The 12,912-nt window shown below is 36.9% G+C and overlaps 1 protein-coding gene across 2 annotated transcripts in view; it reads right to left on the minus strand.

Moving 5' to 3' along the window:
- Positions 1-5,540: 5,540 nt before the first annotated feature.
- Positions 5,541-12,912, minus strand: part of LOC107100289 (plexin-B1-like) — a 101,428-nt gene continuing 94,056 nt past the window's right edge. For both annotated transcript variants that reach the window (XM_015398722.1, XM_015398721.1), the window contains 6 exons: positions 10,219-10,379; positions 9,169-9,316; positions 8,764-8,828; positions 8,279-8,354; positions 8,122-8,196; positions 5,541-6,590 (listed from right to left, as the gene is read on the minus strand). In XM_015398722.1, the coding sequence (XP_015254208.1) occupies positions 6,486-6,590; positions 8,122-8,196; positions 8,279-8,354; positions 8,764-8,828; positions 9,169-9,316; positions 10,219-10,379 (630 nt within the window). In that variant the 3' untranslated portion in view covers positions 5,541-6,485. The remainder of the gene's footprint in view (positions 6,591-8,121; positions 8,197-8,278; positions 8,355-8,763; positions 8,829-9,168; positions 9,317-10,218; positions 10,380-12,912) is intronic.

Raw genomic sequence — 12,912 nt, forward strand, 5'->3', positions numbered from 1 at the left:
CCTCATCCTTGGCCCTCGATGTTTGTTTTTTGTAAGGTTACTTTATACTTTAAGTAGTTTTTGGTGCTCATACTTTTCACTTTTACTTGAGTAAAGAGGTCAAGTTGATACTTAAACTTTACCATAATGTTTTTAAACTGCAGTATCTATACTTCTACTTCAGTAACAAATGTGTGTACTTTTGACACCACTGGAATTTAGTTTGCAGAATAATACAATGTAAGGAGTTTGAGATGTAAATTTTTTTTGACAAAGTCCAGCAGGAATCACCAAAGAACAAGCAGCTAAGTTTTCTGTTCAAATTGCTAATTTTGATCATTGTTCTTCAGGAGCTAAAACTTTTATAAGGTAGAACTTGTTTCCAATTTGAAGGTCAGTTGTGCTCATGGTTGCTGCATATTCCATATGCAGCTCGTATATTCCTTTGACTTAGACACACTTTGTCATTTTTTACATAGGAGATGGACCATTCCCTGGGCCATCTCCTATGCCTGATACGAAAATGCTTGGAACACCTCCCTATGAAAGTGTCCGGGGGGCTTCTGAAACAGATGTCTGAGCCACCTCTGCTGACTCCTTCCATTGTGAAGGAGAACCCACTCTTTTCTGAGGCTGTCCCGGATGACTATGCACCCGACCCTGTTTCTAAGCAAGTACACCATGTGGATGTTATGCTTCCTGGCACTAGAGCTGGTCTGATTCCATATTCAACACACCTGTTAGCTCCATCCTTATCCCAATCATCTGCTCAACTGACTATATTTTACCAGCTCTCAGACGAGTCTCTAGTGCTAGATTATTACAAGCCATTGGTGAGTTTTGCTCAGCATTCCAGTTACCTGTGTGTCTGCCTGATTTTGACTTGATTCTGCCCGGAGCCCTAATGGACCTGTTATAGTGTGTTTTTTGGATTTCTGACCTGTTTGTTGCGTCTCACTGACTTCCACCAAACACAGTTGGAAGTAATGAAAAAAAAAAATGAAAAAAAAATGCATTACTTAGAATAAAAATCATATCAAAACCTAAAAAAACGGTTTTATCTGAATTTGAAGTGACCAACTTAAGAAAATGTGGGGGATAACTGTAAAAAGGAACAATTTCTAATTCTCATTTCTGTTTTTGTAAAATTTCTGGAGATGACGTGTTGTGAACTGTTACTAAATAATTAAACCTGTTGTGAATTGGATTTAGGTCTGGACTTTGATTGTGTCATTCTTAAGTACAGCTCTGGCTCCTACTGGAAATCCACACTCTTCTTTCCCAGTCTCCAATAGGTTTTCCCATCTACACTTATCAATCCAGGCTGCTCAGTGGTGCAGTGGGTAGCACTGCTGCCTTGCAGGAAGAAGGTTCTGGGTTAAACTCCTGGCCCAGGGTCTTTCTGCATTGAGTTTGCATGTTCTCCCTGAGCATGTGTGGGTTCTCTCCGGGTACTCTGGCATCCTCCCACAGTCCAAAAACATGACTGTTAGGTTAATTGGCTTCTCTAGATTGTCCTTAGGTGTTAGTGTGTGCGTGAATGGTTGTTTGTCCTGTGTGTCTCTGTGTTGCCCTGCGATGGACTGGCGACCTGTCCAGGGTGTACCCTGCCTCTTGCCCATTGACTGCTGGAGATAGGCACCAGCACCCCTTGTGACCCCACTCGGGACAAGAATCCATAACAGAATCCCAGTCCATACAAAGAGAAGCTTGGGTCAAATTTGGCTAGAGGACCTTCTTGGACATGTTTACTGAGACCTTACATATCTAGTAACAAAACTTTAACTGCAATTCTTGCCATTACTTTATAAAAGACAAATTTGAGGAGTGAAGGATTAACAGTTGACAAACTTTGAATTTCTTATGTTTAAAACTTTTAAAACCACAACCTTCTCCCTCACCTGTCTGCTGTATTATTAGGGGTTTCATTCTATATGTCTGTTCACTTTCTCTGTAAGTCAGCTAGAAGTACATTCCAATGCTGAAGGCTAAGATGACCTATAATGACCTTTGAGGTTCTGTTTTTACCTTATATTGTATGGTTATGCTAAGGTCTGGGGCAGAAGCCAGGACACTGACTATTGAGAATTTGGAAGAGGCGCCTCCTGGCTGACTGGGGAATGTTTGGATAAATTGGAAAACATTTAGTGGATCTGGGCCATTTAGCTGTTCTAACAGAGGTCAAGAAGGCAGGCCTAAGATAGAAGGTGAAGACTTCTTCTGCACGTTGTGCTTATATGAACAATTTTGTTAAACATGACTGGAATAAATTCTGTCAATACTTAAATGTGTTTTTTTTGTGTGCATTATCTGAGAAACATTCCTTCTCAGATTTTTACCAGGTGATCAAACTGATGATCGAAAAGTCTGCATTTACAATTTTCTACTTTTCTATTTTCCTACCAATTGATGATAAAGGTACAACAGAGTTTTTGAAGAGAAAGTAAAAGTAAAAACACACACTAGAACCATCTGTGTACATACACTTTATTAGAACAAAGTAAGAGGTTGTTAGGCTTGTCCTATCAGTTAGTCAGAGAACTCTATTTACTGGGAAACAGTATGCATCTACAGGACTGACATCAGAACTCTGACTATCTGCTTACACATAATCTGCAGGCAACATTAATGTGCATGGTGAAAAAGAAAAGTCTATGTAATGGACAGATACTGCTTGCAGCAATGTGAAATCGTAATCTCTAACTAGCTTATATGGGAAAAAACGGATTCATGGAAATTCTGATTGTGATTTTGACTTGAATCATTACAGTTACCTTAGAGAAACAGCACGCGGTACAAAGACAGGACATAGTATCTTTTCTATAGTAAAAACAGGAATCCTATTTAGAAGGGCACAACAAATACAGCTTTGTAGGTCTGACTGAAAAAAAAACTAAAGAATAAATGAGAAATAAATAAAACAATAAATTAAATTCAAAACAGCAACTAAAAGCATTTCACATGTGGCGTCAAGGAGCAAGAGGCACATTGTTTAAAAGTAGTCCTACAGAATGAATTATTAACAAGATCAGGAGCTTCGCTCTGCCACAAAACTGCTAATTTCTGACACTTTGACACTAAAAACATGAACGTTAAAGCAAAAAACTTAGCATGGGCACATCTGATTCTTCAGTGAAAACATCTGAGTGGATAAAACCAAATGGAGGAAACATTCAGCCCCTCTTCATACAGTAGTAACAAGTAGAGCTGATTCGGCTCAGAATTAAAAATAACCCTCCTCCTGAATAAAATAAGCAAAAAGAATAAATAAAAAATAAAAGACATGAGGCCCATTTCACAAAGCAAGTTTAACAAACTCGGACTCAAATCCTCAACTCTAAATTTATCGAGCCTGAGGTTGGAAACGCAGAGTTTTCGGTTTCACAACAGCTGCTGTGGGTTAGTTGAATCAACTCTGAGTAGGTCCACTTAGAGAAGAGGCATCATCAGTGGAGCACTAGTTTGATGAGTCACCATGACAACAGACAACAGAAAGTGACTGTTTTACACCATTGGAACTACAGATACAGAAATGAAAAAAAGAGGAGAATGTGTTTCAAAGATAGGGAAACAGTGCTACAGCTGCAAAGAAAAGGGAGATGGTGTAACAGAACATTGACTGAGTCAATGTGTATAAGTTTATGTGTATTCTGTTATGGCAGGCTGTTTTAACATTTATTAAAAGCACTCTCCTCTCTAAATAATACAAATTTTGATTAGTAACAGTAGGAATATGGAGATTTGACAATTATTTTTGGACATCCAGAAAGTTTATTTTAGATAGAACATTTTGTTTTGGTTGAAATGGTCATTTGGACAAGAAAAAACGTTCAGATATCAGAAGTACATAGTCAGAGAACCTAATAGATATCAAAACAGCCTGCCATAGGCTGTTCTAACACGATAACATGACGGGGAGAAGAGTTTATTGCCTGAAAGGTAGTGGATCAATGTATTATACTTAGGTGTGATCTCAGGGAAACGAATAGAAACTGTCAGCAGGTGAAGTACTAAAAATGATGCTCAAACATGTAGGACCTGAGCATCATCTCATTGGGTTCCTTCCCATTTTTATTCTACTTCAGTCACACAGTAAAAAGTGATAGTCTGGCATTTAATAAAAAATAAAAGCTGTAATCACACACCAATGTTTTCTCACTAATATTTATCACCTAATGTGTTTAAAAGGTAAATTATTTCATTTTTATTTTTCACAAAAAACTAAAACATCAAGAAAAAAAAAACAGATAATTGGCTTTACGGATGATGATGACAGAGGAAACTAAGTTTACTTAAAAAAACTGCTCCCAGCCATGTTAGCTCTGGGGAGAATGTTACTACAGTGACTGAAACAGGGGTTGAGAAAACTCTCTTTGTGAAACAGAAAACTCAGAGTTTGCATGAATTCAGGTTTAGAAAACTTAAAAGTTTTCACTAAATGTGCTTTGTGAAATGGAGCCCTGAAATCCATTCAAAAAAGTATGAATAAAAACAGTGCAGGTAACTGAACACATTTAGGAAAAGCACATGTAGGAACAAACTGTACAAGCAAAATCTAAATAAACAAAATACATTTTGGGAAATTTACACTGAATTTAAAATGTGTTATTATACTTTTTTTATCCAATACTATACAAGCTTTTGAAAAATAAATCTGGCGAGAGGAGACTGGTTTCAGAAGTACAGGCCTAAATAATGTGTAGAGAACCATCAATTAAAGGTCTTAAATTTTTGCTATTGACCAGAAATGCTGATTTATTCAATTTCCTTTTTATAGTCTACAGAACATACATATCAGCTATAGCTTTCCAGCTCCATTAAGATCCACAGAGGAAGCAGGACTTTTGTGACTTTCCTGTTATCTGCTGGTCGTCTTTCTCCATGTCCCAGTCAAATGTGTAATCTGGTACATTTTCTTTTTAGAAAGGTTTTAAATTTTGGTGATTTTTCTAACTTCATTCTCAATCGGCGTAGTATATTTCATGAGTAACGGCTGTCACATCCAAAAAGTGCTGTAACCGTGACATGGTTGTGCTTACTCTGATATATTCACTGATTGGAAAAAGACTGGATCTTCAAGTTTGAAAAAAGCCAGTCAAACTGTAAAACATTTTGCTGTGTCCAATAATGTGTTTTTAACTTTTTCTCAGTTTTTCTTTTTTTTTTTTTTTATGGGAATTTTTTTTTTTATCTGTTGAGTATTTAAATATAAACACGACTGTTTAAACTCTGTGGCTGGCTGGATGTGCTCTCTTCTTCCTCTGACATGGGAGCTGACTCGGAGTTCCTGGATGGGGCCGCCTTTTACAGTTGCTTTTTTTTTTAAATCTCTGCTTCTGTCTCCTTGAACCCCAGTCGGCCTCGGCAGATGGCCGCTAACACTGAGCCTGGTACTGCTGGAGGTTTCTTCCTGTTAAAAGTGAGTTTTTCCTCTCCACTGTCGCTACAAGCATGCTTAGTGTGAGGGATGCATTCAAGTCAATGAGTCAATGCAATCAACTGTTTTTCCTTAGAAAACTTTGAATCAATTTGACTATATAATCTGGTAAACTATAAACTGTAAAGTGCCTTGAGATGACGTGTTGTGAATTGCCACTATATAAATAAACATAATGGAATTCATTTGAGCTGTTCTGGTTCATTTACTAATAAATTGTCTTGCTTTTAATCATAAAAAGATTAACTTGATTACTACAAGAATCATAAAAATAAGTTTAAATAAAGTGTTTAGGGGAGGTGATCAAACAAATTTTGGGCAACTTAAACAGTGAATATAACGTTTGAAAATACATCGACGTTTCAGAAGATGAGCCACTAAGCTGTTATCAACAAATAAAAAAAAAAGGAAGATCCACAGAGGTCCTTGAAAAATCAAGGCACCAATAATATACTGGAGCAAAATCAGTGTAAAAACACAACAACCAGAAAATGAAGAGTAAGACTTGAAATAAAGGCTTAAAACAGAAGTCACTATGTGTGTATCCTGTCAGTAAGACTGGAAATAAAAGAGGAGTTATTCAGCAGTGTCAACCTTTAAGGTGAAATATTCCTTCTTAAAAGCAAACTTTGTTAGATGGGAATGTTCTGCTCAGTTTTTCCAGATAACATCCTTTAAAAAAGCAAACAATTTGTTTTTCCAAAAATGGAATGCATCTTTCTTTCAAAGTATTAAGTCCAAGGTGAAAAACCAATCAAAGGAAAATGTTTTGATGTGTGCTATAATCCACATTCTTCTCAAAACTTCACTCCATACTGGTGTGGAATCCCTTTTCTCCAAGTGAGACGACAATTTTATTCACAAGAAATGAGATCAGGTTCTTTAAAGTCAATTTGTCTCATGTCTATCCAGTGATGTCATAGTTTGGGTCCCAATATTTCGCTGTCATCTCTGGGTCTTACTGTAGATAAAAATATCCTTTTTAATTATCCTGAAAAAAAAAATCATGGACAAGTTTTTTCTGGCTTTCCCTTCATGATTCAAGACAATATCACTCCTGGCACCAGGGTCATAGGTCCGTAACCTTGTTTTCCACAGCAGCAGCAATCTGTTGGAGTCTGTAACCGAGCTGCATCTTTTGCGCAGTAGCATCCTCTTCCAAAGCTGTAATAATCTGACAATAAAATGCAAAGAGTCAGTTGAAAGGTAAATAAAAGGTACTGAACAGGACTGGAATTAAAACATTGTGACTTTGCAGCTCCTTTTCAATTCTATATTTAAATTGTGCATTAAAAACAGATTTAAAATAAATTCCAACCACTAATAACATTTATAAAATGTTAAAAAAAAATTGCAAAAAACTGAAGTCCATAAAAAACAAAAGTGCATCCTGGATGAGCCCCCAATGATTCTATGGCCAGCCTAATAATAATAAAAATAATTGAACTTTATTGATCTCACATTGGAGAAATGTACATCTGCATTTAACTCAGCTCCTTGGGGAGCAGTGGGGGGGGGGGTTAAAGGTCTTGCTCAGGGACCCAGAGTGTAGGCTGTGGGGATTGAACTGGGTACTTGCAACCTTCTGAGAGCACAAGCACACTGCTCTAACCACTAGGAAAACACTTCTCCATCCCCCGTATTTAGGCAAAATATAAAACAAGCAATGAACAAAGTTCATCAGACAAGTTTATATAAGTTTTCTTTCAGAATCATGTCGATTTTTTTTTTTTTACAGATTTTACCAAGCAGGTCTTATATTAACACCTGCACAAAAAATAAACACTACAGTTTAATGAGAAAAAAATAAAATAAAAAATTCTCTAGAGCAGGGGTCGGCAACCCAAAATGTTTAAAGAGCCATACTGGACCAAACAAACTAAAGACAGATCTGTCTGGAGCTGCAAAAACGTAATAGGCTTATATAAACCTCCTAAGGGCTCTACATGTATATTAGCCCACTATCAAAATAATAATGTGGCTTAAATACATAATAAGCATAAATGATTAAATGTTTATTTTCCCTGCAGCGTATCCTGGAGAAAATGAATCAATGAGACTAATCTGCTGTACGATATTTGGTGCTTCAAGTTTAACTTCCATTACAGTAGTGATATATTATGATTTATTGAATCTATGGAATTATAGAAATACAATAAAGATATCAGATTTTTGGTGGTATGTTTAATTTATGGATTTGAATAACAAAAAAAAACAAAAAAAACAAGCATAATATGACTGCTGTAATTTGAAACCTTGATGTGGAAATAAAACGCAGTCCTCTGCAAACCACTGTAATAACATAATACCCCCATCCCATTTGGGCAACTGTACAATAAAACGCAGCCCTTTTGATGAGGTAATTAGGCAATGTAAACGCAAATAAGCCAGTATTTAATTACGGTGCACCCACCGGTTTGTTTACAACAGCCACCTGCCTGGCCCCGTGTTGTGCTGAAACGTGTGACACAGGCTATGATGCAAATCTTGGTTGATAGAAATGTTTACACTAATTTATTATACAAATTTCTACAGCAATGGAAAATATAAAGAATGTTTGTTCTACAAAAATCGATCTTTATTCCATTTTGTGTGCTTTGAAAAAGGGCCGCAAGGGGGGATGGGGGTGCGCTAAAGAGACACATGCAATACCAGGGGAAATGCAGAGACGTCATATGCTGGAATATCTGAAAAGTAATACTTACTTGATCATAGTATTTATTGATGTACTTGTACAGCTCATGTAAAGCTACATGGCAGTTGACCTCTGCTGCATAATTCTGTTCAGGGACAAGAAAAAATTCAAAGTTAATTGTTTTAAGGATCCTGGACAACTAGCAGCTCTAGAAACTATTTACTCACACGAGAGAGTTCTGCAAGAGCTGAGTTCATCTCCTGGTCACTTGCAGAAATTGTCTGTTTGATGTCAGCATAGTACCTATAAAAGCAGAAGAGTAATAATATTAGTTATTATTGCTTAACTGTATCTTCTTTCTATTTTATTTTTCTCAGCAGATTCTCATATATATACAGGAAATATAAAAGTTTATATGATGGTTACTTTTAAACTAACCTTATAAGGTCAGTGAAAGCAGCTCATTTGTTTGACAGACTCCTGCTCGGTGATGCTTTAACATATTGCTAGTGTAATCTGCATGGTTTAATGTGCAGCTGACAGTAGTAACGGTAGCAGTCTGCTTTCAGACTATCCATGCATGGAAGCCCTGCAGGCTTCATCTACCTTATGTCAGCCACTAACAGATGTCCTCAGCTTCCCTCCCTCTTCTCTCCACCTAAGAATTTTTTGTGCTCGAGGTGAAAGGGGCAGCTGGCTGCTATATTCTTACCTCTCCACCATCTGTTTGTAACGTGGGATGTCTCTGGCATACAACAACTTGTTGATTGGAGAATCCTGAACAAAGCAGAGATTTTAAGACATGAAAAATCTGATAAATGGGCAATACAGTATAAATAAAAAAAGGAATAACCAAATATGTTCTGTGTGCACAACATTGCTTCATTTCATTTATACAAATTATTAATTAATCAACTTGCAAATTAATTGTGATCTTTAATCCATGTAATTACTCCCTTTATCAAGCTGGGATTTGTATACAGTGTTGCTGACATTACTTAGTTTCAGGTTTCTCTAGTTTTCCAGGTTTTGAAAATAAATGTATATTAAAAGGGTGGGAGGGAGGGAGAGAACATGAACCCAACAGGTTCTGTGCAATGACTCTGTATCTCCTCACCCTTCCCAGTTTGTGGTCAGCAATGGTGCAGGAATCCATGAAGGTCTGAGCGATGACAGACAGCACAGCGTCTACGTGATCGGAGGTCTGCACGTCAAAGATGAACTGGGGATTCTTCAGAATATTGATCCAGAACCGCAGCGGTAAACTGTATCAGAACATGCCACAACATTTTTAATAACAGTAAAGTGAATGTCAGAAAACTTTACAACATTTTTTCTCCAGGTGCACAGTTTTATATCATTAAAACACTTTACACTACAGTATTTTATTGTTTATCTTTTATTTTTTTCACAATTATGTTATTCAATACAGATTCTATTCTATTAAACATTAGTGTTGTCTTCTAAACATTTACTTCTCACTAAGCTGACAATGGAATAGCCTGTTCATCTCATTGACTCCTGGAACTGGATTTATAGACACTATCTAGAGATGACAACAAGCCATAATCACACATCTAATACAAAAGAAATTGTACAAAAGAAGGTTCTAGAGTTCTTTTTATTGCCAAAAACAGGCAAGGGCCTGTTAACCAGTTTAATGGTAAACCATTGAATGAAAAAGCTCTGGTTTCAAATCCGTCACAGTTCGTGCAATAAGTGAGTTCCTTTTATTTTTTTTTATATTTGAACCTGGTCAGAGAAAGTGCTAAACTGTGACCAACTGGTCCCCTGTGTTTGGTCCCTTCAGACAAGAAGCCACGCCACAACGCTGCACCAAGAAACCAGCTAAAGTCATCTACGTAGGAAAACTTTGGCTACTGCAGAAGGACAGACAGCAACGGCTTCGAAGGAGCTGCTACTACAAACCAATGCTTGATGTATTTTCTGACATATTCAGGCAGATGGGTGTTTTATATCATGTTCAACAATAATGAAATTTAGCAAAAACCTGCTGTAGATTAGTATTATTAAATAACCCCAACCCTGACCAATTAGAGCCATTTTTTATAGATGCTTTATGCTATGAATTCTACCATTGATGGGGAACTGAACCCCTAATGTAGCAGCTTTCAGAATGCACCACCCTCTTCCACACCTAGGTTACCTGTTAGTTTTCCAGATGTGAATGGTCTCTGGGTCAGTGATGCCGTGCTGCAGGGCCTGCTCATCCAACAGGTCAAAAAAGTATTTGACAGCCAGAGGGACGGGGCGGCTGGTGCTCAGGATGGCAGTGAATAGATCATCCACAAACTTCTGCAGAGTCCCCTGATATAGAACAGAGAAGGTGATAGAGATGAGATTTAAAATAAAAGAGAAGAAGCAATTGGAGATAGATAGGAAATCAAATTCTAACCCTTAAAATGCAGAGGTCTCAAAATCTGAGAAGAGTTAAAGGTATAGTGGAGTATTCTCAGAAATTTTTGAAAAGACCCACCCTATCTACTTTAAAAAACCCTATCTACTTTAAAAAATGCACAATCCTGTACCTGCTCCCGAGAGGGAAAGCCTAGTAAACACGTGCAAAAGCTTGCACGACACATTTCTTCTTGTATATGCTCAGTTTAAAAGTTGCTGTTTGCATCGCTCATAAAAGCTTACTTTCCAAAAGAAGGTTTGCAATTTTTCCACTTTGTCAGACTCATCACCGGTAAGTGAAAATGGGGACGAGCACGTTGGCCTTACATAAACCTATCACCAGAATGATTGGCAATTAGGAGGACCACTTATTGAGATGATACACCTGCAAAAAGAACATCCTCCACTATACCTTTAATTTAAGTCAACTAAAATTAAACTAAAATAAAACTGGATGAGTTTAATAGTAAATCTTTGGAACAATCATTGCAGATTTAAGCTTTTTATAGATTCCTTATTATTAATGTTTTCTAAGGGATTTCTGACATTTTTCCTTTTCTTTTGTAGTATATGACACTCTCACTTTCAAAGGATGTTTTTTTGTTTTTTGTTTTTATTGTGGTCTTTGAGCCATTTAGGTACAGTTAGACTAATTTCCTGAACCACTGCATTGTCAAACAGAGACAATTCAGCAGCAACCAAAGATTAAATTTTAGGTAACTGGAAGGGGTGTAACAATAAATCAATCCATGTCAATATATTGATTAAATGATTAACAATTTCAAAATACTGATTGAAAATTTAAATATTGTTAATATTCTCAGATGTGCTCACTCCAGCTCTACCAGATCAGAATTTAAGGTGACCTCCTTCTACGGCTTTTGTTAATTCAGTTTATGTGAGTATATGTAGATGTTAATGATCATTTTTAATTTGTATATATCAAATCATATCAATGAGAGCCTCACTAACTACATTTCTTTACTTGGCATATCAGCAAACATCAGACTGTCATTCAAATAAATCAATATAAAACTCATTATGAGCTGGTGATTTACATTCCTGGCAGTGAAGCCTAGGAAAAGTAAAAAATATATTTGAACTTGTTACCATAAACCTCTTGATGATGCAGAAATCAACAACATGACAAACATTTTTTAGGAAGCAAAAAGGATGATTTTGAAGACAGAAAAAAACTGAGGATCAAATGAACTTTGATGAATCAGTCAGGTCAGATTTCATTTTCCTCTGCTGCTTAAAGACAATTTCAGGAACCATTTTGTCCAGTTTTACACTTTAATGAGCAAAGCATTGCAATATGTAAAGGTTTTGGTTTTAGGAGCAGCTGTAATCAGCAATGTTTTAAAGCAGAGACAAAATGTTTAAGCTCTTTAAGTTTTACTATTAGCGATAAGATCAGCTGTCCCTTATTGTATTTCTAGTGAATGCAGATCTTTACCTGAACTATAGATATAAAGAATGATGCAAAGCAGCTTCCTCTTATCTGTCTCTTTCATATTATCTTTGCAGCCTGAATAAAGTTCACATTTTTTACAGAAAATATTTAGTTGCAAATCGCTTTTCATTGTGCTTCCTCTGATTCCCCAATGATACTGCTGCTTCTTTTAACAGCAATGTTCACAGTGTTGTTGTTGTTGTTTTTACACAATCTGCTGCTGCTTAAAGAGTCTGTGTTCACTGATGGGAAAATAATGGGTTGTAGAATTTTGTTTGTATGGTTGAGTATATATATCCATCCATCCATCCATCTATTTTCTAACACGCTCAGTCCCAAGAAGAGTTGTGAGGGGTGCTGGTGCCTATCTCCACCTGTCAATGGGCGAGAGGCGGGGTACACCCTGGACAGGTCGCCAGTCCAGGATTTAGAGAATTTAGAGAAGCCAATTAACCTAACAGACATGTTTTTAGACTGTGGGAAAAGCCGGAGTACCTGGAGAGAACCCACGCATGCTCAGGGAGAACATGCAAACTCCATGCAAAGAGCAGAACCCAGAACCTTCTTGCTGCAAGGCAGCAGCGCTACCCCCTGTGCCACTGAGCAGCCCGAGTATATATATATACACATATATACATATCTATCTATCCATCTATACACTACCATTCATAAGTTTGGAGTCACATTGAAATTTCCTTATTTTTGAAGGAAAAGAATTGTACATTTCAATGAAGATAACTTTAAACTAGTCTTAAAGAAATACACTATACATTGCTAATGTGGTAAATGACTATTCTAGCTGCAAATATCTGGTTTTTGGTGCAATATCTACATAGGTGTATAGAGGCCCATTTCCAGCAACTATCACTCCAGTGTTCTAATGGTACAATGTGTTTGCTCATTGGCTCAGAAGGCTAATTGATGATTAGAAAACCCTTGTGCAATCATGTTTGCACATCTGAAAACAGATTACCGGTAGCTCATTAC

This window comes from Cyprinodon variegatus, unplaced genomic scaffold (assembly GCF_000732505.1).
Source record: "Cyprinodon variegatus isolate N-32 unplaced genomic scaffold, C_variegatus-1.0 Scaffold955, whole genome shotgun sequence".
NCBI classification, from domain to species: domain Eukaryota; kingdom Metazoa; phylum Chordata; class Actinopteri; order Cyprinodontiformes; family Cyprinodontidae; genus Cyprinodon; species Cyprinodon variegatus.